Below are 24,624 nucleotides of genomic sequence, written 5' to 3' on the forward strand. Positions count from 1 at the left end.
CATGACTAATCCAATTCTTCCAATCATCCCAACTCCCCTGCCTTCTCCCCATACCTTTTAATGCCCTGGCTAATCAAGAACCTATCCATCTCTGCCTTAAATGCACCCATTGACTTGGCTTCCACAGCTGCTCGTGGCAACAAATTCCACAGATTTACCACCCTCTGACTAAAATAATTTCTCCACATCTCTGTTCTAAATGGACATCCTTCATTCCTGAAGTTGTGCCCTCTTGTCCTGGACTCTCCTACCATGGGAAATAACTTTGCCATATCTAATCTGTTCAGGCCTTTTAACATTCAGAATGTTTCTATGAGATCCCCCCTCATTCTCCTGAACTCCAGGGAATACAGGCCAAGAGCTGCCAGACGTTCCTCATACAGTAACCCTTTCATTGCTGGAATCATTGTCATGAATCTTCTCTGAACCCTCTCCAATGTCAGTATATCCTTTCTAAAATAAGGAGCCCAAAACTGCACACAATACTGCAAGCGTGGTCTCACGAGTGCCTTATAGAGCCTCAACGCCATCTTATATTCTATACCTCTAGAAATGAATGCCAACATTGCATTCACCTTCTTCACCACCGACTCAAACTGGAGGTTAGCCTTTAGGGTATCCTGCACAAGGACTCCCAAGTCCCTTTGCTTCTCTGCATTTTGAATTCTCTCCCCATCTAAATCATCGTCTGCTGGTTTATTTCTTTCACTAAAGTGCATGATCATACACTTTCCTACATTGTATTGCATTTGCCACTTCTTTGCCCATTCTCTCTGCAGGCTCTGTTTCCTCAACACTACCTGCTCCTTCACCTATCTTTGTATCATCGGCAAATGAGCTGCCGGTGCAGGTGGTGCATGCGAGCTCGATTTTGATGCTTATGGAAGGCTATGGTCCTGGTGCAAGTCGATGGGGAATTCCTGTGCTGTACTTTCCTATGAGGAGGAATAGCCTCAGAACAAAGAACCAAGAGAGATTCTTCTCTCAAAAACCCAAGAATCCTCGGAATGCTTCCCCCCTTAGAGAGCCACAGATGCTGAGCCATTGAGGACTTAACAGGATCATGAAGATAAGAAAAACCAGAAATGATCGTGTATAATATCCTGGTGGGGAGGTTTGCTAAGGCTACTGGGGAGAGTTTAAACTAGAATTGTTGGAGGGTGGGAACCAAACTGAAGAGACTGGGGAAGAGGCGGTTGACTCACAAATAGAGAAAGCTTGGAGACTGTGTGAGGGAGGATAGGCAGGTGATAGAGAAGGGACGTGCTCAGACGGACGGTTTGAGATGTGTTTATTTTAATGCAAGGAGTATTGTGAACAAAGCGGATGAGCTTAAAGCGTGGATCAGTACTTGGAGCTATGATGTGGTGGCCATTACAGAGCTTTGGACGGCTCAGGGACAGGAATGGTTACTTGAAGTGCTGGGTTTTAGATGTTTCAGAAAGGACAGGGAGGGAGGCAAAAGAGGTGGGGGCATGGCACTGTTGATCAGAGATAGTGTTACGACTGCAGAAAAGGTGGACGTCATGGAAGGATTGTCTATAGAGTCTCTGTGGGTGGAGGTTAGGAACGGGAAGGGGTCAATAACTTTACTGGGTGTTTTTTATAGGCCGCCCAATAGTAACAGGGATATCGAGGAGCAGATATTAAACAGATCCTGGAAAGGTATAATAAAAAGAGTTGTTGTGATGGGAGATTTTAATTTCCCAAATATTGATTGGCATCTCCCTAGAGCAAGGGGTTTAGATGGGGTGGAGTTTGTTAGGTGCGTTCAGGAAGGTTTCTTGACACAATATGTAGATAAACCGACAAGAGAAGAGACTGTACTTGATTTGGTATTGGGAAATGAACCTGGCCAGGTGCCAGATCTCTCAGTGGAAGAGTATTTTGGAGATAGTGATCATAATTCTATCTCCTTTACAATAGCATTGGAGAGAAATAGGAACAGACAAGTTAGAAGAGCTTTCAACTGGACTAAGGGGAGTTATGAGGCTATCAGGCAGGAAATTAGAAGCTTAAATTGGGAACAGATGTTCTCAGGGAAAAGTACAGAAGAAATGTGGCAAATGTTCGGGAGGTATTTGTCTGTGGGGTTCTGCATAGATACGTTCCAATGAGACAAGGAAGTTATGGTAGGGTACAGGAACCATGGTGTACAAAGGCTGTAATAAATCTAGTCAAGAAGAAAAGCTTACAAAAGTTTCAGAGAGCTCGGTGATGTTAGAGATCTAAAAGATTATAAGGCTAACAGGAAGGAGCTTAAAAAAGAAATTAGGAGATCCAGAAGGGGCCATGAGAAGGCCTTGGTGGGCAGGATTAAGGAAAACCCCAAGGCATTCTACAAGTATGTGAAGAGCCAAGAGGATAAGACATGAAAGAATAGGGCCTATCAAGTGTGACAGTGGGAAAGTGTGAATGGAACCGGAGGAAATAGCAGAGGTACTTAATGAATACTTTACTTCAGTATTCACTATGGAAAAGGATCTTGGTGATTGTAGTGATGACTTGCAGCAGACTGAAAAGCTTGAGTATGTAGATATTAAGAAAGAGGATGGGCTGGAGCTTTTGGAAAGCATCAAATTGGATGGTCGCTGGGACCGGATGAGATGTACCCCAGGCTACTGTGGGAGGCGAGGGAGGAGCTTGCTGAGCCTCTGGCGATGATCTTTGTATCATTAATGGGGACGGGAGAGGTTCCGGAGGATTGGAGGGTTGCGGATGTTGTTCCTTTATTCAAGAAAGGGAGTAGAGATAGCCAGTAAATTATAAACCAGCGAGTCTTACTTCAGTGGTTGGTAAGTTGATGGAGAGGATCCTGACAGGCAGGATTTATGAACATTTGGAGAGGTATAATATGATTAGGAATAGTCAGCATGGCCTCGTCAAGGGCAGGTCGTGCCTTATGAGCTTGATTGAATTATCTGAGGATGTGACTAAACACATTGATGAAGGTAGAGCATTAGATGTAGTGTACATGGATTTCAGCAAGGCATTTGATAACGTACCCCATGAAAGGCTTATTGAGAAAGTAAGGAGGCAAGGAATCCAAGGGGACATTGCTTTGTGGATCCAGAACTGGCTTACCCACACAAGGCAAAGAGTGGTTATAGACGGGTCACATTCTGTATGGAGGTCGGTGACCAGTGGTGTGCCTCAGGGATCTGTTCTGGGACCCTTATTCTTCGTGATTTTTATAAATGACCTGGATGAGGAACTGGAGGGATGGGTTAGTAAGTTTGCTGATGACACCGAGGTTGGGGGTGTTGTGGGTAGTGTGGAGGGCTGTCAGAGGTTGCAGCGGGACATTGATAAGATGTAAAACTGGGCTGAGAAGTGGCAGATGGAGTTCAACCCAGATAAGTGTGAAGTGGTTCATTTTGGTCAGTCAAATATGATGGCAGAATATAGTATTAATGGTAAGACTCTTGGCAGTGTAGAGGATCTGAGGGATCTTGGGGTCTGAGCCCATAGGACTGTGTACCAGTAGCACATAAATTCAGTCTGGAATGACAGTGATGTCAAACAGCCACTGACCATCTACCTGAACAGCTGAGATTGTGGCAGCTTACCTTTCTGATAGTTCAATGTACATGTTGTTTCAGACACAAAATTTTTAAAATATGGTATAAAACTTCCTTCAGCGTATATGTACAAGCAGTGTATGTAACGCAAATGGATTTTGTGCTTAGACTTGGGTCCCATCCCCAAGCTATCGCATTATAAGGATGCAAATATTTCAAAGTCTGGGAAAATCAGAAATCTGTAACACCTTTGGCTCCAAACGTTTCAGATAAGGGGTGCTCAATCTGAAGTGAGAAATGATCTATTGTTTAATAGTTAGATATGGGTCAGGGCAAAAACTAGAGAGATTGCCCAGGTTTCTTATTTTAGTAAAAATCAAGAGATCTGAAACCCCTCTGCAAAGGCAGATATGCTTAGTTTACAACCTCAACTAAATGGCAGCACCTTTGCCAGTGAAGATCACCACCCTCAATATTCTGAAACTGGACTTCAACCCATGGCATTGTGTGGTAAATACACCAAAGTCTTTAAACAATAAGGCTGTCACTTCTTTGGAATTGTGTCATCTGACTATGGAATCAGCGGTGTCTATGTTCATAAGCAGTCTGCACAGTGCCTGTGAATAAATCACACATCATCTGTTTGAGATTCTCACATCTCACATGTGTAAACCTGTACACTCTGCAACAAGCTCCAATGAAGGTTTAAGAACTCATTTAACACACGTTACACATTGTGACTCAAAGGAGGGGGCATTCATTGCACCACAGGTGACTGTGATTGAGGACAAAGGTCAAACAGGTTGAGGACAAAGGTCAAACAGGCTGAGGACTATGATTATTCTGAAGTAATGAATCAGCTGGCAAGTTGCATCTCTTACTCATGGGAGTCATCAGTAGAACATCTCAGTGGGCAATCCCAGTTACCTCATCATTGACCTCATTTCAGCCCCTAGGGGAATTAACAGGTCAAAAAGCAGGTGCTAATGACAGTGACAGCCCATTGCAAATAAATTAGTTGTACATAACTCTTCCCCAGCTACTCACAGACAATGTATTGCAAAACAAAATGGAATAATTCTTGACGTGAAGTGGAGGACAAATATGACGGATCAAAATGCACAGGTCCGAAATTCAACCAAAATCAATGAAATGCAAATTTAACTAAACTGTGACTACTCGACATCAAAATCATTAATAACATACAGAAATACTGCAGGAACTCAGTAGGTCAGGCAGCATCCATGGAGAGAAATAAAATGTCCATGATTTGGGCCAAGATACTTCATCAGGACTGAATCGTAATCATATGTGCTATATGTGGGCACCTTGTTGGCAATCCTGCGCAGCACAGCTTGATGAATTTGATTAAATATTCCCATTTCACCCTGATACAGTTGAGTATAACAACTGATCCAAGGTCTATACATTTAATAAAGATGTCTTAATGTGATTAAATAATCTATCGCTGCTTAAAACTAACAGAAACAATGTCATTTGTGGCCAGACTTCTCACCAGACTCCTTGTAGGAAATGTGGCTGCCAGTCAGGGATATAGATGCATTTAAGAAAACAGGGTTTTCGACTCCCAATACCAACCATCTTGCTGGCAAATGTATGGTCTCTAGTAAATAAAATTGAAGATCTCAGAGCTAGAGTGCTGTGTCAGAAAGACATTAGGATAGGTTGTGTCCTTTGTTTCATGGAGTAGATCGGGAATGTCGTTTCTCAAAAGCAGAGGTGGAGATGTATGCCTCATGATCAACTCCTCTTGGTGCACAACTGTATTAGTGTTGTTCCAATTCGGCTCACCAGACCTGGAATATCTCATAATTAACTGCTGCCCATTTTACCTGCCACGTGAAATTTCTGTGATCATTTTGGTAGCAGTGTACATTCATCCTCAGGCCAATATCAAACAGGCTGTAGACGGTCTGAGCAATGGGATTAACATGTACGAAACTGCACACTCTGATGCCTTCACCATCATTTTGGGGGATCTTAACCGGGCCAACTTGAAAAAGTCATGAAATAATGACCATCAACAAATCACTTGTCGTACCAGAGGAAACAACACACTTGACCACTGTTACACCGCCATCAAGAATGCCTACTGTGATATTCCATGTCCTCACTTCGAACAGTCTGATCACCTGGCTGTACTTTCACTCCCCGAGTGTAGGCAGAGGCTGAAGACTGCAGCACCAGTAGAGAACCAAGAAGGTAGGGACGAAGGAAGCACAGGAGTGCGTACAAGAGTGCTCTGAATTAGTGGACTGGACTGTATTCAGGGATTCATCTTCGAATTTGGATGAGTATGCTGCAGTTGTTACTGACTTCATTAAAACTTCAGTGGATGAGTGTGTGCCTACAAAAAACTTGTTGTCCATTCCTAAATCAAAAGCCGTGGATGAACCAGGAGGTTTGTCGTCTTTTGAGGGCTAGATCTGTTGCAGTAAAGTCTGTACAAAAAAACCAGCTATGACTTGCAGAGGGCTATTTCAAGGGTGAAGAGACAATTCTGAATGAGGGGTTGGAGGTGGTATCGGATGCACGTCAATTCTGGCAGCGTTTGTAGGACATTACTTCCTACAAAGCGAAACCCAACAGCATGAATGGCAGTGATGCTTCGCTCCCAGATGAGCCCAATACATTCTATGCCAGCTTTGAAAGAGAGAATATAACTACAGCTGTGAAAATCCCTCCTGTACCTGGAGACTCTGTGATCTCCATCTCGGAAACTATGGCAGGTTGCCTTTCAGGAGGGTGAACCCTCGCAAGGCAGCAGGCCCCATTGGAGTAGCTGGTAAGGCTCTGAAAACTTGTGCTAATCAACTGGAGAGAGCATTCAAGGACATTTTCAATCTCTCACTGCTATGGTCGGAAGTTGCTTCAAAAAGGCAACAATTATAGTGCCTAAGAAGAAAAGTTTGAGCTGTCTTAATGACTATCGCCCAGTAGCACTCATATCTATGCTGATGAAATGCTTTGTAAGGTTAGTCATGGCTAGAATCAACTCCTACCTCAGCAAGGACCTGGACCCCCTGCAATTTACCTATCACCACAATAGGTCTATGGCAGATGCAATCTCAATGGCTCTTCACACAGCCTTAGGTCATCTAGACAATACAAACACCCATGTCAGGATTCTGTTCATTAACTATAGCTCAGCATTAAACACCATCATTCCCTCAGTCCTGATCGATAAGCTACAGAACCTGGGCCTCTGTACCTGCCTCTGCGATTGGTTCCTCAGCTTCCTAACTGGAAGACCACAATCTGTGCGGATTGGTGATAATGTCTCCTCCTCGTTGACAAATGCCAATGGTGCACCTCAACGGTATGTGCTTAGCCACTGCTCTACTCCGTCCATACACTTGACTGTGTGGCTAGGTATAGCTCAAATACCATCTATAAATTTGCTGATGATACATAAGAACATAATAAATAGGAGCAGGAGTAGGCGCAGATGAATTTGAACCTCAGATGTATTCGAGAGGGTGTACAGTAGTGAGATGTATCAGCTAGTGGAGTGGTGTCACAGCAACAACCTTGCACTCAAAGTTAGTAAGACCAAAGAGCTGATTGTGGACTTCATGACATGCAAGATGAGGGAACACGAACCAATCCTCATAGAGAGATCAGAAGTGGAGAGGGTAAGTAACTTCAAGTCAAGTCATTTTTTATTGTCATTTCGACCATAACTGCTGGTACAGTACACGGTAAAAACGAGACAACATTTTTCAGGATCATCCCTGGGTTTCAAAATCTGTAAGAATCTAACCTGGTCCCAACATATGGATACAGCTGTAAAGAAGGCAAGACAGCAGCTATATTTCATTAAGAGTTTGAAGAGATTTGGTTTGTTACTTAAGAAACTCGAAAACTTCGATAGATGCACCACAGAGAACATTCTGACAGGCTGCATCACTGTCTGGTATGGTGGGCGGGGGGAGGGAGGCTACCGCACAGGATTGAAAGAAAACTACAGAAAGTTGTAAAACTAGTCAGCCTCCATAGTATCCCAGACATCTTCAAGGAGCAGTGCCTGAGAATGGCAACTTCCATTATTAAGGACCCCATCATCCAGGGCATACCGTCTTCTCATTGTAACCATCAGGAAGTACAGAAGCCTAAAGGCACACATTCAATCATTCAGGAACAGCTTCTTCCCCTCTGCCATCAGCTTCCTAAATGAACATTGAACCCATGATGCTACCTCACTTCTTTAATATATATTCTTTATATTATTTCTGTTTTTGCTCTATTTTTAATCTATTTAGTATACATACAGTATATATACACACACTTACTGTAATTGATTTACTTGTTTTTTCTTTCTATATCATGTATTGCATTGTCCTGCTGCTGCTAAGTTAACAAATTTCATGACACACGCCTGTGTTAATAAATCTGATTCTGATGTGCTGTGTGTGAGTGTTGGTACTGTGTTTTGCACCTTGGCCACAGATGAACACTTTTATTTTACTGTTTTCTTGTCCATGGTTAAAAGACAAGTAAATTTGAACTTGAAAGCTTCAGTCAATTCCTGTTAGTTTCTGTGCAGATGGCTGCGTTAGCTGGATTTAGATATAGGAGCGAATTAGTCTATTTGACCCATCGAGTCTGCTCTGCCATTTGATTTGACTCAATGAGTTTGGCTCTGCTTAATCAGCCATTGACATTAAATATCTACAATATACTACAAATTTGCCTTCAGTGATGAGATCTGAAGTCAGGAATATATTGAACTGACTTTATTTCTTACATCCTTCACATACATTGTAATGCGGGAAGCGCAGAATCAAATATCGCTATAATGATTGTACGCTCTAGTATCAATTGTTTGGCGACAACAAAGTATAAAGTACATGAGTAAAAATCTTTATGTTACTGCTCTGTTTAAATGTGCAATATGCAATCACAGTAATTTATAATAAATAGAACAGTCAATGTAACATAGAAATACACTCAAATCAGTGTGAGTTCATCAGTCTGATGGCCTGGTGGAAGAATAATGTGGCATTACAAATAAATGTTCTTTGACCAGAAATACCAAAATACTGTTTCACCAATGGGCCAGGCTGCCTCCTTAAGTAGTAAAGCACATTAACAGAGTCTGCTGATGGTGATAAAGGTAAGGCTTCTCAAACTGTGGCTTGATAGGGCTGCGGTTGGTAAACCACTGAGTTGTTGATCTGCACCAGGTTATGAGCAAGTATTCACTGACAACAATAAACCACAAAAGATCGGTCTAGAAAACCATGTGCTTATATTAAAGGTAATATCCATTTTTGAAATGCATAGTGGTTGCTCTGGACAATACAATACACCATTATTGACTGCCTTAGGAAATAGTTTATCTTGTGCAGTGTTTGAAGATAAATATATCCAGATAAAGTCATAGAATATGACAGCAAAAAAACTGGCCCTTTGGCCCATCTAGTATGTGCCAAACTATTATTCTGTCTAGCCCCAATCAGTCACCGGATCATAGACCTCCGTACCTCTCCCATCCATGTATCTATCCAAACTTTTCTTAAATTTTGAAATCAAAACCGTATCCACCATTTGCGCTGGCAGCTCGTTCCACACTCTCACCAGCCTCTGAGTGAAGTAGTTGCCTCTTCATGTACCCCTTAAAATTTACCTTTCACCCTTAACCCATAACCTCTAGATGTAGTACCGCCCAGCTTCAGTGGAAAAAGCCTACTTGCATTTACCCGGTCTATACTCCTCATTATACCCAATTCATTATATTTAGTCCATTCATTATATTACAAGAAAGTCTTCTCTGCAATAGTTCCTGCTCAAGGGAGAAAGAGAAGACAAGATTGTAACACAACAGACAGAGCCTGTCTGTCCAGAATTAGGAAGAGCTTCTGCAACACATCCCCCACTATCTGTCTGCTGGGAATTCCAAGCCACGTTGTTTGTATATCACCCTTGTAAGCATCCACTGATCACAGCCACAATAAAGAAGAGTTTCCACAACACTTCCCTCTCTGCAAATCATTCTGATATACAAAACCAAACATATATTGTTATCATCTGGAGGAAAAGAAAACTTATACAAATATCTGGAATTTCCTCTTGATAATCCTCATGCTTCCCTTCTTAATCACCCCCTCTTATACCTTGCATTGCTACATGTCACATCATTATTCCATTGCCCTTATGACAAATCTCAGGAACAGAGCAGTTACCAGTTATTAATTCACCCTCTGCTGTATGTACTAAATATGCAGGGTACTAGTGAATGCATCTTGAATTCCATTTTCTTTAATGGAACCAAATTTCACAATTGGTGTTAGATTTCATGCAGAAACAGGCTCTGCCAAAAGGTGTCGGCCTGAACCGTCGACTATACTTTAGATGCTGCCTGTCCTTCTGAGTTCCTCCAGCATTTTGTGTGTGTTACTTGGATTTCCAGCGTCTGCAGATTTGCTCTTGTTTGTGAGAAACAGGTCTGTGTTCAATTCTGGTTGCCTCCTTACAGGAAGGCTGTGAAAGCTTTATGGAGGGTGTAGAAGATACTTACCAGGATGCTGCCTGGATTAGAGAGCATGATTTATGAGAACTGGCTGAGCAAGCTAGGGGTTTTCCCTCTGGACAAAGGAGGGTTGGCAGTGACTTAATAGAGGTGTACAAGATGATAAGATAGATTGAGTGGACAGGCAGAGACCATTTCCCCAGAGTGAAGATGGCTGATAAGAGGGGGCACAATTTTAAATAATTGGAGGAAAGTATGAGGCATACATCAGAGGCACTTTAGTATTTTTCCCCCACATACAGAGTGGTGGGTGTGTGGAACGCACTGCCAGGTGTGATGCTAGAGGCAGATACATTACGGGCATTTAAGCAATTCCTAGATAGGCACATGGATGACAGTAAAGTGGAGGGCTGCGTAAGAGGTTAGATTGATCTTAGAGGAGATTAAAAAGTCAGCACAACATCATGGGCTGAAAGGCCGGTGCTGTGCTTTAATGTAACTCTGGATAGGTTTGAAAATGAGGAGGCTGAAGAAAGACTTAATTGACTTGAATAAAGTTATGAGCAACCCTGATGGTATAAGTATAAAGGACCAATTCCCTTAGCAGAAGTGCTAAAAGACCAGGGGATGCATTTTTAAGTTAAAAGTATTCCAGGGAAAGAATGAATATTACTCCAACCCTCACCCCCATTTCAGCCATCCAATAATGATCTGCATTTCGTCCTTTGTAAGGAGTGCAGTGAGAGAAATCCTCCCCAGACTGAATGACCTTGACCTGCAGAGCTATGTATCCAGAGCTGGGAACTGTGATTGGATTAGGTAGCTCTTTGATTGGCAGCACGGACACAATAATCATGATGGTATCCTGCATCATGAATTCCGTGTGACTATATTGCACATATGTCACACATACAACAGATGATAAATTTTCACAATTAATAACTTTAATAGTAAAGTCAAAGAAGGTAAAAGGATTACACCTACCTGAATTTCCACCAGATCTCTCAGCAAATTACTCATTTAAAACCTCATTTTAAGCGTCTGAATTTCAAGAGTAGTGGGACTGTTTATATACAAGATCCATTCTGTTCATGTTTTATTGGTGTTTTAATTCTCAGGGGAGACCAAAAATGAGCAGCTATGAATTAATAAAAAATACTCATAATAAATCCAGAGGAAAATTCAGGAGAAACTCGGTTTCCCCAGAGACTGTGTAGAATAGGGAACTCAACCACCAAATGAGTGATTGAAGAGCTCTCAAATTCATCAATGGTAATCAAGAACAAACTGAATTCAGACAAGAGGTCAAAAGCAATTTAAAGACATGATGAGATTATATAAATGGAGGGTTAAGTATAAAAACAAGAATGAAGTTGTCAAACAAAATGAGTTTATTGCTGTAATATAATTCTTGTAATATAACTTCTAGTCTGTGTAACCCATAAGATTTGAATTCATCGACCACTTTTTCAATGCCTTCCACAAAGATCGAGAGTGAAAGTCACACACCAAGCTGACTTGAAATTAAAATAAAACTTTCTTCAGCACTGTTGTATCTAAATCATGGAAATTCAGGACTCCAGTGGCTCAAGGCAGCTGCTCAAAACCATCTCTGATAGATAATTAAGGCTTAGGAACAAGTGTTAGTCTTGTCAGTGATGCCCAGATTGGCGAAATAACTTAATTCCAAAAAGAAAATGTCAGTGTATGCACATTTTCTGAGCAGACATCATGCCTCACTTCTGGTTTACAAGGAATTTCATACAATCTTTACATTCATCACACTAAGTATGTTTGTGGTCTTCACTTGCTTGAATGTTCAAGGTTTGATGTGCTGTGCATTCAGAGATATTCTTCTGAATGGTGCACCATTGTTAAAATGCATGGTTAATTGAGTTACTGTAGCCTTCCTGTCAGCTTGAACCAGTCTGGCCATTCTCTTCTGACCCCTCTCATTAACAAAGTGCTTTCACCCACAGAATTGCTGCTCGTTGGATGTTTTTGTTTTTCGCAAACTCCAGAGTCTGTTGTGCATGAAAAACCCAGGAGATCAGCAGATCCTGAGATACTCAAACCACCCTATTTGGCACTAACAATCACTCCATGGTCAAAGTCAATTAGATCACATTTCTTCCCCATTCTGATGTTTGGTCTGAACAACTGAACCTCTTGACCATGTCGGCAGGCTTTGTATGCATTGAGAAGCTGCCACATGATTGGCTGATTAGATACTTGCATTGATGAGGTTACAGGTGTACCTAATAAAGTGGCCACTGCATGCATAACAATTGGATGAGTACCTTTTCAACACTAGCAACTCTGTACAAATACTGTACTAGTGTGGAAGTTGAGGTAAGGCAAGGGTTAAAGACAACATCCAGACAACGATGTTTGTGATGGTGTGTAGTCAAAGCCATACAAGGGAGACCTTTGAAGTGAGATTGCTTACTGCAGACAGCTAGGTGAGAATGACTGTGGTAGTCTCTCCTTCCATATCTTATGGTTTACTAAGATAGAGGTCAATAGATTCTTGATTCGTTGGGACATGAAAGGATATGGGGAGAAGGCAGGAGATTGGGGCTGAGATGGAAAATGGATGAGCCATGATGAAATAGCAGAGCAAACTAATTCTGGTCTATCTTATGGTCTAATCAACCTAGAAGAACATAGCTTCCCTTTACATAGTAGGGGATGCTGGAAACTGACAAGACAGGAATAGCAGAAGGATGCGAAATACATCCTACGCCTAAGGAACAATTGCTTTACTAAGTTCAAAACATCGTCAGTTGTCAGCTTGAAGTTTAGATCAACTTTTAGCAACTCTATTGTGAATGGTGATTGATCTTGCAAGTAAGGATTTCAAACAGATACAATTTACTAAATGGTCAATATCCGTAACTGATGAGCCAATTCTGTATACAAACAGCAGTTCCCTGTTCAGGCTCCAGAACAGTGTGGGTGACAGGGACCATGCACAAGTAAAATAAATGATGTTTGAATTGTAGGTGTGTATGTGTCCTGGGCCCATTATTTTAATTATTCTATTTTAATTTTCAGTGACAACATTATCCAGTAATAGCTGACACTGAGAGTCTACATCACCTGCACTTGCGTCTACTGCTGCACTTCCTTGAGCAAAATAAATATTGATCTTCACTCCATATCGTGTTACCTTCATGCAGGCACTAATGTACTTTAAATATTAGGGTAATCTGACTTTCACCTGGATAATTACAGTACACTCTACTAAAGTCAATATTGAGATAATATTGCATGAAGTGAGAATCAAAGCTACTGAAAAATGGAATTAACTCAGCTCATATTGTACAAAACAGACTGATCACACACATTCAAGCACATTCTTTGGAACTATCATTAGAAACTCGACCTTCAAAGGTTATCTACATCCTCCAAACCATAGCATGTGTTTACTCAGTGGAAATTAAGTAGGCCTATTCAAAGTGCTTGCACACATCCACAGAGAAATAGACATTTGCCTTTTAAGGAGCTGTAAGAGGTCCAAATTAAAAGGACAGTGGTGGAACCTTGCACCAGTGCTGATCGTTCTGCAGACTTCTCAGCTGGAAAGTACATGGAGAATCCCAAACTCAGTATTATTTAAGTAATGAGGAAAATGAAGCAATGGAAATGTAAATAAATCAAGAACAAGTTTCTTCATGAAATTTCAACTTGGAACAAACGCTGGCTGTTTCTTTTCCTCTTTCCACAAACCTCAGTAGACAGAAAACAAATGCGGAACAATCCTGCCATTTGCACGAAAGCAGGAAGGGCACTATTTAGAACTACTCATGCCTCTCCTGTGATGTTGCTCACCTGCAAAGATGACAGTGCTGTTGAAAGCCGTTGCATTAAATACATCAACTGCAATGGCTTCTAACCTTCCAGTAATTATAATGGGCATGTCAATGAATTACTTTCTTTATCATTCTTACTTTCCAACATTAAATAGCAGGAAATATTATTTTACACCCTAAGCTTACCTTTTTCCCCAGTATTCAGTGGCCTCTTTATTAGGTACAGGAGTGGAACACAGATGCTGCAGAAAGTTGTCAACTCAGTTAGCTCCATCATGAGCGCTAGCCTCCCCACCATTGAGGAGATCTTCAAAAGGCACTGCCTCAAAAAGGCAGCATCCATCATTAAGGATGCTCGTCACCCATGATATTACTGCTTCACAGTACTCCCATCAAAGAGGTACAGGAACCTGGAGACATGCATCGAATGCTTTAGAAGCAGTTTCTTCTCCTGTCATTAGATTTCTGAATGGACAATGAACCCATGAACACTACCTCAGTTTTTGTTGCATTACTTAAATTTACATACATCTCTTATTATAATTTAAAGTATATTTTAAGTATTCTGCTACCACAAAGCAACAAATTTCACCATCAGTGATATTTCACCATCTGATTCTAAAGTATACTTGGTGCTAATTTGTTAGGTACCTCCTGCACATAATAAAGTAGCCACTGAAGGAATGTTCATGCTCTTCTACTGTTGTAGCCATTTACTTCAAGATTCAATTTGTATTATATTCGGAGATGCTTTCCTGCACACTTCTATTGTAACCTGGGGTTACTTGAGTACTGTCGCCTTCCTGTCAGCTTGAACCAGTCTGGACATTCTCCTCTGGCCTCTCACATTAACAAGGCATTTTCATCCACTGAACTGCTGCTCACTCGATTTTTTTTTGCACCAACCTCTGTAAACTCCTAGAGATCGTTCTGCATAAAAATCCCAGGAGATCAGCAGCTTCTTAGATACTCAAACCAGCCTATCTGGCACCAACAACCATTCTTCAGTCAAAATTAGTTAGATGTCATTTCTTCCCCATTCTGATGTTTGGTCTGAACAACAACTGAACTTCTTGACCACGCCTGTTGCTGTACATGATTGGCTGAATAGATATTTACATTAACGAGCAGCTGTACAGGTGGCCACTGAGTGCAAGTACTTATTTTTCACTTTAACCATTATAATGCGACATTGAATGCAATTTTAACAAAACAACACACAAATTGCTGGAGGAACTCAGCAGGTTGGATAGCATCTACGGAGGGGCAGATCATCAACACTAGAGATTCTGCAGATGCTGGAAATCCAAAGCAACACACAGAATGATGTAAGTGCTTATTTTACCAGAGTTAAGGCACAGTAGCAGGCCCCAGAGTTTCACACAAACACTTTTTCCATCTCATTTCCAGCCCTTCTCATCCACTGCTTCCTCCGTGTTTGTCCAGCTTTCCTATAATTCCTCTACAGTGGCAACTTCCACATTCTAATCATTCTCAGAGTAAAGAGATTTAAACTACTTTCCCTTGTAGCTGACAATACATTCAAATACCAGTGTTATCTTTGACTGTATGATCAATGTAATTGTGTTACAATAAAAGGCATTTGTGTAAAAACAATTATATTTGACATCTAGATGATATTTTAACAAAGAGACAACAAGAAAAAAGTTGTAACGTTGCTTGCTGTAGCTGTAGTTGAATTCGTGCCTCCTGGCAGAGAGCTTCAGTGATTCAGTTATAGCACACACTGTCTCACATATCGATTAGAGAGTTGGCATACTAAGACATCCTGCCAAATTATTTCACACTTATCTCAAGGAACCAGTGGTGGGGATGAAACATCAATAAGACCTAGGCTACATCTGTTGTTAACTCAAATGCAAGAGAAACAAAATGTTACATAGAAAAATAGAAAAAACCTACAGCACAATACAGGCACTTCGGCCCACAAGGCTGTGCCGAACATGTCCTTACCTGAGAAGTTACCTAGGGTTACCCATAGCCCTCTATTTTTCTGAGCTCCAGACCTGTAATGTTGTGGCACATTAACTTGACATTTGTTTTTAAATTGACAACTACAAGGAATTAACTGATTAATGCCCTATGAAGCAAGGTATACAATCCCAAAGATGAGATATTCCACAACTGAACAGGTTAAAGTTTTGTTTATGATTAATTTTAGCAATTAATTGCAATGTACAAGCTGACTTTGGTATAGAGACTCTCACCCTAACCCTAACGCTTTAGCGAGGTAATAAAGTGCAATGGGAGATACCAGTCACAAATTCTTTTTGTGTTTCCTCAGTATAGGTAGTGAATGCATTTTAAAAGTCAACTTCTCAGCTAGTTTATTACAAAGTGTGCAAAAATGAAAATAGTACTTTGGCCCAGAAAGATTTCCACTTCTATGTAAGGACCTTCCTGTACGTTGAGGAAACAGTGTTGGTTACTGACTATGTCGAACATTTCAATGGTCTGCCCTGGAAAAATAAATCTGCCTGAACACTTAACCTGCATCCTCTCAGAATAAAACCCTTGGGAAATTTTAGCTCAAACCTCAAGAGAGCAAATATGAATGTAACCATTCTAACAAACATAGGCTACACTTTCAAATCCTTGAGGCAAATTTCTTTCACTGTAAAGGCAACACATTTCAGCTACAGACCATCATCACTCCACGCACATATATATTAGAACATGGCTCTTACCCGCCGTCAAAGATCTTAATTCGCGTCGGCTCCAGCTTTTTCGGCATTGAACTATCATCTTCACGATTCTCTCTTCGTTCTTCTTCCTCCACTTTGAAGGCTTCTTTTCCACCATCTCCGGAAAGGAGGGAAGGGATATGAATCTATAGAGAGAATTGAATTACATAATTAGCTCAGTTACGGGTAACTTGATTACCTCTTTCATTCTTCACCACTTTCTACAAATTGTCTCCTTTTGAAAGTCAAGACTGACACCAGGTAGAGAGTAATAACAAAGGACCTAGGAATACAAAATTCAGCATTCAAAGTAAATTTATTATCAAAGTACATATGTGTAACCATATATAACCCTGAGATTCATTTTCTTGCGGGCATACTCAATAAATCCACTAGCACTTGCAATGGTAAGCATCTAGGAATGCCACTGAAGTAATTAAAAACCTAACGAATTTGGCAGTTATAACTGTAAATCATCCAAACTTATGCTTAGTGTGCTTAACCTGAGGGATTGTATCTGCTTGCAAGTTTGTGATGGGGTCACACAGGATCTCAACACTGTGAACGAAGCTCAATTCTTTCCAGGTCAGAGGTCACACGGAAGCAGCCGTGTGGATTTGATGCACCTGGCGCACATTGATAGACTTTACATAAACGGTTTTTGATAATTGGAATAAGTGGACCTTGGATGAGTTGTCGCGGAGGCCAGAGCTTATGAAGATGTCATTAGAGAGCTGGAGCTGGATGCAGTGAGAACCCATGTTGGAACTGATCTCATGGTTGGGAGTCAGTACTGTATGCAAATAAGAAACACGAGAACCCATAATGGAGTCAAAGTGCACAGAAATACAAACATTCTCTAGTTAAATTACAACAAACAAATAAACCTTACACTTGAACCCAGGGCCTCATCGTGTCTCAGAGAGCACTTCTTAATTGCGTAAACTGTGATTCAAATGTAGCAAACCTCTACAAGCCACAATATTTTATTTATTTATAATAAACTTATTTGTTTATTTGGAGATACAGCATAAGGTTCTGCTGGGCCTTCAAGCCAAGCTGCCCAGCAATACCACTTTAATATTCTAGCTCTGCAAACCTTCAAACTTAGTCCATTGACAAGACACACAAGTGTTAGGTAAATGTGAAGTTGTGAACTTAAAGAAAGAAGCCTTGTGCTTGCAGATGGTAATTCACAAGATCCACTACCCCACCCCTCCGTCTCACATGTTCCATCAAAATCTATACACCCCTTGTGAACTTTAGTAAACATTTGTTCCAAATTCATCTGTAATGGATACTCCTCTCTCTTATAAGACGGCATTCATACTGCATAAAGTTTTAAGGTATTTTAAACTCAGAAAATCAATTGAGCTCCAACAAAACGGCTGCAGATTAAATGTAACATACAAAAATACAGAATTATTTGTTTTGTAGAGGAAAACAGATTTTTAAATAGTGGAAGGTGGAAAAGTTGAGCATTCAGAAGGACCTGTCTGCTCTTGTACGAGTTACAGAAAAGTTAACTTCTTGACATGTTATGGAATTGGGCAAACAAATTATGCGTTACTCATTTTTATAAACGGCCAAAGGCATTTTAATGCTGATCCTTCCAGGTTACGAATGGCCTAATAGACTGGAGTGATGGACATAGGGAAAGTTATATTAGGATATTACTGAATGGATGGTAGGAGTTGGGATTGGGGGTGGGGAATATTTTCTGGGACAGGTCTGATCCATGTGGAGACGGTTGAATAGACCAGTCGAGTCAACGTGTGTGATCGATATTGGGGACATTAGGTTAGGTCATTACTGAATGGGGAGGAAAAGTTAGGGGGGAGTGGTTACTAGACTGCTAAATGGGGAGGAGGATTTGGGGGGAGAGAATGGTTAATGGGGAGCAGGAGTTGGGGTGGGGGGGAAGCGGTCAGCAGTATACTTTCTGGGACAGAGGTGATCCATGAGGAGATGCTGAGTAGACAATGGATATGTATTTACAGCAGGTTAGAAGATTAAACATGAGCTTATTAACACAGATAACATTCAAGATTAGATGGTGAGAGGATACTCCCTGTGTTTGCAGAGTTAAGTAGTTGGGGCAACGAGCACAGAACAAGAGTTGGATTTGTAGGGCTGGGTTTCTTTTTGGATTTCTTTAGCCTAGAGACCTGTGAACGTTCAGATACTGAAGAGAAAGGATGACAGAATCTTGGGCACAAATGGAATGGATGCAATGGTGGATTTGAGGTAGAAGGTCAACCTGGACCTCAATGAAAGATGGGGCAGGTTTGAGGGGCTGAATAGCCTTCTCCTGCTCCTAAAGGTCATACTTATCTGAGTAACAAATCCATGCCTTTTATCTGCCTTACCTCGCTAACTCGGAGCTTCCTTGTACTCGATGGGACCAACTTCCCTGTCTGTCGCTGTGGAGCTGTGGCCATTGTGTAGACTTCCTTGCTGGACATCTGTTTTGACCTCAGAAGAGCAAGGCTTAGCTTGGTGGACATGCCCGGTAGGTTGGGATTGTACAGGCTGATACACCAACTGGAATACACAGAGGACCTTCGGTCAGTTTGCTGTGTGGGGTTTGGCTTGGTGTACTTCAGGTAGCACCAGCTGACGTTGGTGGTGGTGTGGAGGCTAGGGAAGTGCAGCACGTGCTGGACATCGCTGACATCTGTGATCACAACCCTGCTGGGCTTTGTAGGACTGGCGACTGAGGGTGGATTGGGTAAAGTGCTGGCAGGGAGTGTCTGAAGCTCTTGCAAGTGTAGCGGACTCCTCTCTTGGGCCACCTCCTGGGCATCTTCCTTCTTCACCGGGCCTAGGGGAGTTTTACCTCTATACTGATTTCCTGACCAGAGCTCGTGTTTCTCTGAGGCCCTGGGCAGCTGCAGGGATGGTGAGGTCTGGACAGGTAAGGCTTTGGACTCAGCTGGGCAACGTCTTGCTGGTTGGTGGGACTGTCTTCTTGCAGCATCGTCTGCTCTTTCTTCTGTTTTCTCTTCTGATCCCTCTTCGATCTCTTCCTCCTTCACTCGCTTCTGCTGCTGGGTCTCCGTGGTCAGCTCCAGGCTCCCCGCTGGAGACAGCATCCGTTTGCTTCCGCCAATAGTGGATGGATAACTCTCTGGTGCACAAGTACCCTCTGTCATTGGAGCAAGTGGCACGTAGTCTTTCCTTTCTGGCACGGGCAATGGTACTCTCAGATAGGGTGACTGGAACAAGTCCTGGTGACGGCCAGCAATCACCTGTGCCAGATCCAGCCCGATGCCGTGCACTGCAGCACTGCACACAAGGGTGGCTTTGGGTCTACTGTCTTCAACCCTGCAGATGACCACGGTGGCTGGGCTCTCTGCAGACTGCGTCACCAGCATCTGAGACAGAGTGGTGTACATCGCACTCCCAAAGGTCGGCATGTGAGTCTGAACTCTGACAGGCACCATGAATGACACTGTGGGACGGAGGGGCTCCGGGGACTCGGTGATGCTGGGCTGGGCAACTGAGGGGGAGGTGGTGGAAATAGCTGCGCTGTACTCGGGCTGTGACTGGAAAGGAGGCAAGCGGATCGGCGGGGACAGATGAGAAGGGGGCTTGTGCTCCCTGAAGTTGCCGGCTCCAGGCCCAGCCTGCAGCTGGAAGGCCATCTGGGAGTGAGCTGGTAGCAAGGGGAGAGCTGGCGGGGGCAGGAGTGAGGAAGGCCGGGCTGGCAAGTCCGCCGGCAGTGGTGGGAGGTGGTGCAGCGGGTACAGGGGGAAAGGCAGGGGGCCTGGTAGCACGTCTGGCGCAGAGAGCAGGGCGGACATCTGGCCCCTGAAGGCAGGCGGTGGACTTGGTTTCTGCTCTGCTGCCAGAGGCCCCTGGAACAGCTGCAAGGTCTCAGCTGGCAGTGGGGCATCAGTCGACTGGCTGGGGTAGGGCTGCAGGGCGGTGGGAGGAGGGGGAGAGTGGAAGTGTGACGGTGGGCCTGGGGCTCCCACTGGCTGTGGTAGTGTCGCCTCCTGCTTCTCGGGCCTGGGCCCAAGCTGGGGGTCAGGTGTGGGCTCGGCACAGCAGCTGAGCGTGGCCTGGCGCACCAACAAGCACCTGCGCCGTTCCTGGAGGGGTGATGACAGCTTGGCGGCCGGTGCTAACTCTGAGGACAGGCTTCCGTAGTCAAAGGACTTGCTGCGTGCCTCAGCCACCTCCGAGGGTAGTTGGTGTCCTGGGGCCTGCTCGGACGAGGAACGCCTCATCTCCCGTGGCTGCTGGTAGTGGGTGGGTACCGTCAGCATGTGCGGGGCAGCGGGCCGGCTGTGCACCTCGATAGCTGTCCCGCTGCCCTCCTTGGGAGCTGTTGCTGCTGCTGCCTCGTCCCTATCGAAGGACGCCGAGCGGCCAGAGCCAAGGGAAACACTGCTCTCCTGACTGGGGCTCCGCGACAGCGTGGCTGACTCAAAGCTGGACTCGCCTGATGACTGAGACATCTCGGCCAGCCGCAGTCGCTTCTTCTTCGGCGGCAGCTTCTCAGCAGGCAACTGCGACAGCGTCTGGCTCCTCTGAGGCCACTGGAATTCCTCAGGCGGCTTCTCGGGCTCCTTGGCGCACGGTTCCTTCTCCTTCTTTTCCTCCGCCTTATCGGGCTCCTCAGTCACCAGGATCTCGGGCACCTGGATCTTGCGTTGGCGGACCAGCCGGGCTTGCAGGGGTGGGTGGTGTGGCCGAGTTGGCTCGGCAGACGGTTGCCAAGCCCTTATTGCTTCGGCCTCGCCAGCCTGAGCGGAGTACTCGGCCGACGGGCCTTCCTGCGGGCCCAGGTGCTCCAGGGCCTCAGACTTCTCGAAGGAACTGGGTCTGCTCAGCTTGTTGGTGTGCTGAATGACAGAGATCTCCTTCCCGGTGGTTCTCTTGACACTGGCATCTGGGCTTGGGCCAGGCGCTGGATGAGGCTTCACCTCAGTGGACGTGGCCCTCTGCTCCGAATTCCCTTCCATCACCAGCTGGGCTTCGCCTTTGCCCATGTGTGGGCTCCTCTCCAGCGGGAGGCCCGAGCTCTGAGAGAGCGGTAGTAGTGAAGACTGGGCAGGGGTACTGCTGCAGGGCCCCGCAACGGAGACAGGACTCGGCCTGCTCCCATAGTCACCTGGGGGCTCCTCATCATCTCCAAGGCTCTTCTCTTTCCTCCTCTTCCTCGCCGGAGTGAGCTCCAGGGAGGGACGGAGCTTGTAGTGCACAATCTGCGGCTGGATGTCATGCCCCAGGGGCCTGCGCTCCACCTCCTGAGGGGTGGGAGGCAGGTAGGGCCGGGCTCTTGGGGCGTGCAGTTCTGAGCAGTAATACTTCTTGTGTGTTTCATAGTTGCTCCGTTTCCTGTAGCGGGCCCCACAGATATCACATTCGTACATCAGCCCTTTGGCCCTGGGGCCTTTCTTGGTCTTCTTGGTGGGGTCCGTCTCACTGGGCTCTTGCTCTTCACTAGCCCTGCCAGGCGCTATCTGCATCTCCTTCGCCGGATAGCCGGCTTCTTCTGTCTGATACTCCATCCCGGAAGGAAGCTCAATGGCTTTCTGCCTCTTCAGCATGCGGTGGTGCGTTATCAGGCCATGGCTGAAGGCCTGGTCGGGCTCTGTCATTCTGTCATCGAATGAATGGCTTCCCTTGAAGGCTGGCGGGGCACAGGAGCTGCTTGCAGAAGGCATGGAGTTGCTTCTCGTCAGAGGCACGGTCTCACTGGCACTGTGTCCTTGATGAACAGCTGAGAAGGCAAGCCTGCTAGCGTCTGAGCTCAGGCTGCCAGACCCCAGCGACTTCAGGTCAAACTGAAACGAATCTCTAGAGGTGCTCAACTTTGGTGACTCGATGCTACCCCGCCTGGACAGTGAAGTGCGACGGGGCTTGACGCTGTCAATCTGGCTGGTGTCCACCACAGCTTCGTTAATTGTGATGAGTTTGGTGATATGTTCAATGACATTCTGTTCCATCTGGGCTTTGGGCACAGAAAATGAAAGTCCCGCTGGCTTTTCTTCCACTTGCTGCATCCTCTGCGTGGTGCTTGTGGCAATCATGGCTGTTCTCTGACCGTAGCGGCCGTACTTTCCCAGGATAATCTCGGCATAAGACTTTGCACTAGCCTGCGGTGGACTGAGCTGCTGCTCAGCACTCTCTGAGCGAGAGAAGTAACCTGACTCGGTGCTCCCCTTGCTCCCAGGGCTCAGAAAGGTCTGGGATTGCTCGTCGGCCAAGGCCTTCCTCCTCTCGCTCAGCCGCAGCGCCAGCTTCTGCTTGATGGTGTGTGAGTCTTCTGGCTTGTGACTGAAGGACAGGTCGAGGGAGGACTCCGAAAGCTGCAAGCCTTCATCGAGGGATGGAGTCTCGCTCGGCTGAGCCAAGGTAAAGGCTGGCTGCCTGGGACTCGATTCATGAGTGCCCGATGAGCCGCAGGTTGGAATGTGCTTGTGTTTGGACGGCGGCTCGAGGGGGTGACTCATCATCCCGGCAGTCTCATCTTCGGAGTCTGTGCTTTCATCCCCTTCAGTGTGTTCCTCAGGTTCATCCCCACTGAGCTTCTCCATCTCCAGTCCGGACGTTCCAGGAAACACCTCTCCTTTGGCACTGGGCACCAGCCCTGCTTTGAGTTTATGGGCATGAGATTTCCTGTGCTTGTACAGGTTGCTTTTCGTCTTGAAGGAGAACCCACAAGAATGGCAAGGGTAGGGACGTTCACCGGTATGTGATCTGATGTGCTTCTGGAGCACACTGGGTTTGGCACAAGGACGGCTGCAGAACTGGCAAATATACTTGCCTGGTTTCTGAGGCTTTTTCTCCTTTCTGGGCACCTCCTCCTGCTTTAAGGGAACCTGAGCAGTGTGGTGGCCGTGGACAGGTTGGACGGGCTGAGGCTCCTCCTTGTGCACGACAGGAGAATGGGAAGGAAGAAGATGCCGATGTGTGTGAAGACCAGAGGGTAGATACGACCCAGAGCCCACCGGCCCCCTTGGGTCAAAGAGGTGCCACGACCGCCCCTCCAGGCCAACATCCGGCTTTACCGGAGCCATGAAGGCAGACGCCATGGGTTGGTGCAGCAGCTGTGGCGAGGTGTGGCGCGCCTGCTCATAAGAGTAGGCACTGGTGTGCTTTAGCAGATCTGGAGCCGGAGCCTGTTGATGGGTGCGTTCGGTGGGGAGGGGTAACGGGGCTGAAAAGCACGGCTGGGACGGGATGATGTCACCACCGAGGCTTCCTTGGGGATGGAGCTGGCCCAGATGATAGGCTGACCTCCCACTTGAAGGACCAGCTTCAACCTTGCTCGACTTTCTGCCCGGGCTCTGATCAGACCTTCCTGTACTCTTCTGGTGGGCAGTGCTTGACTCAGGATCCATGACCTAGAGAAAGGCTTCAAGTACTTTTCTGCGGAAGATTGGCAGGATTCATTTGCTAAATTTGCTGTCTTTAGAAAGGTCTGTTCACATTTGCTGGGAATGGTTACTGAGTTAAAGTTCTGGCATGGTATTCCTCCTTTGTAACAATCCAATGAAAAACGGACATTTATTTTAAGTTCACTTCATGGTGAGTCCCTTTGAAAACAATTATCAATCACACACAACTTCAAGATTGTCATTCCAAACAATTTTCCTCAGCTCTTCTTCAAAGTTTCTTTTTTCTTCCATTATAACCCGGTGTTGACACTAATCCTGCAAGAGAAAAAAGAAACACACCACAGTCAGTAATGCACAAAGAACACACATTGCAATCAGTAATGCGCTAAGAGCACACACAGCAGTCAGTTATGAGCAACTTCCAGAACCCTTAATCAACTAAAACATCCCAAGGCACTCCACAGGAATTTGCCAAAGACAAACACAAAGAAGCAAGTCAGCTAAACTTTGGATAAGCGTCATCTTTTAAACAGGATCTTAAAGGGAGGGGGCACAATAAGATAGCAATAGCTGGAAATTCCAGAGCTGAGGCCCAAGGCTCCTGCCTGGCTTCTGACGCTTTTTCTCCTTTCATAAGAACCAGAACTGTGTAGTGGCCAAGGATCAATCATGGATCAATTAAAGTTGACCAGATTTTCTTTTTGCAAATTCCAAGTTGCTCATAATTACTGTCTT

The 24,624-nt window shown here is 44.7% G+C and overlaps 1 protein-coding gene across 7 annotated transcripts in view; it reads right to left on the minus strand.

Annotated features, from left to right (window-relative positions):
• The window catches only part of LOC134338232 (transcription factor HIVEP3), a 698,117-nt gene that overhangs the window by 56,421 nt on the left and 617,072 nt on the right, over positions 1-24,624 (minus strand). For all 7 annotated transcript variants that reach the window (XM_063033927.1, XM_063033932.1, XM_063033926.1 and 4 more), the window contains 2 exons: positions 18,904-24,204; positions 16,538-16,680 (listed from right to left, as the gene is read on the minus strand). In XM_063033927.1, the coding sequence (XP_062889997.1) occupies positions 16,538-16,680; positions 18,904-23,892 (5,132 nt within the window). In that variant the 5' untranslated portion in view covers positions 23,893-24,204. The remainder of the gene's footprint in view (positions 1-16,537; positions 16,681-18,903; positions 24,205-24,624) is intronic.

This window comes from Mobula hypostoma, chromosome 26, assembly GCF_963921235.1.
Source record: "Mobula hypostoma chromosome 26, sMobHyp1.1, whole genome shotgun sequence".
Taxonomy (NCBI): domain Eukaryota; kingdom Metazoa; phylum Chordata; class Chondrichthyes; order Myliobatiformes; family Myliobatidae; genus Mobula; species Mobula hypostoma.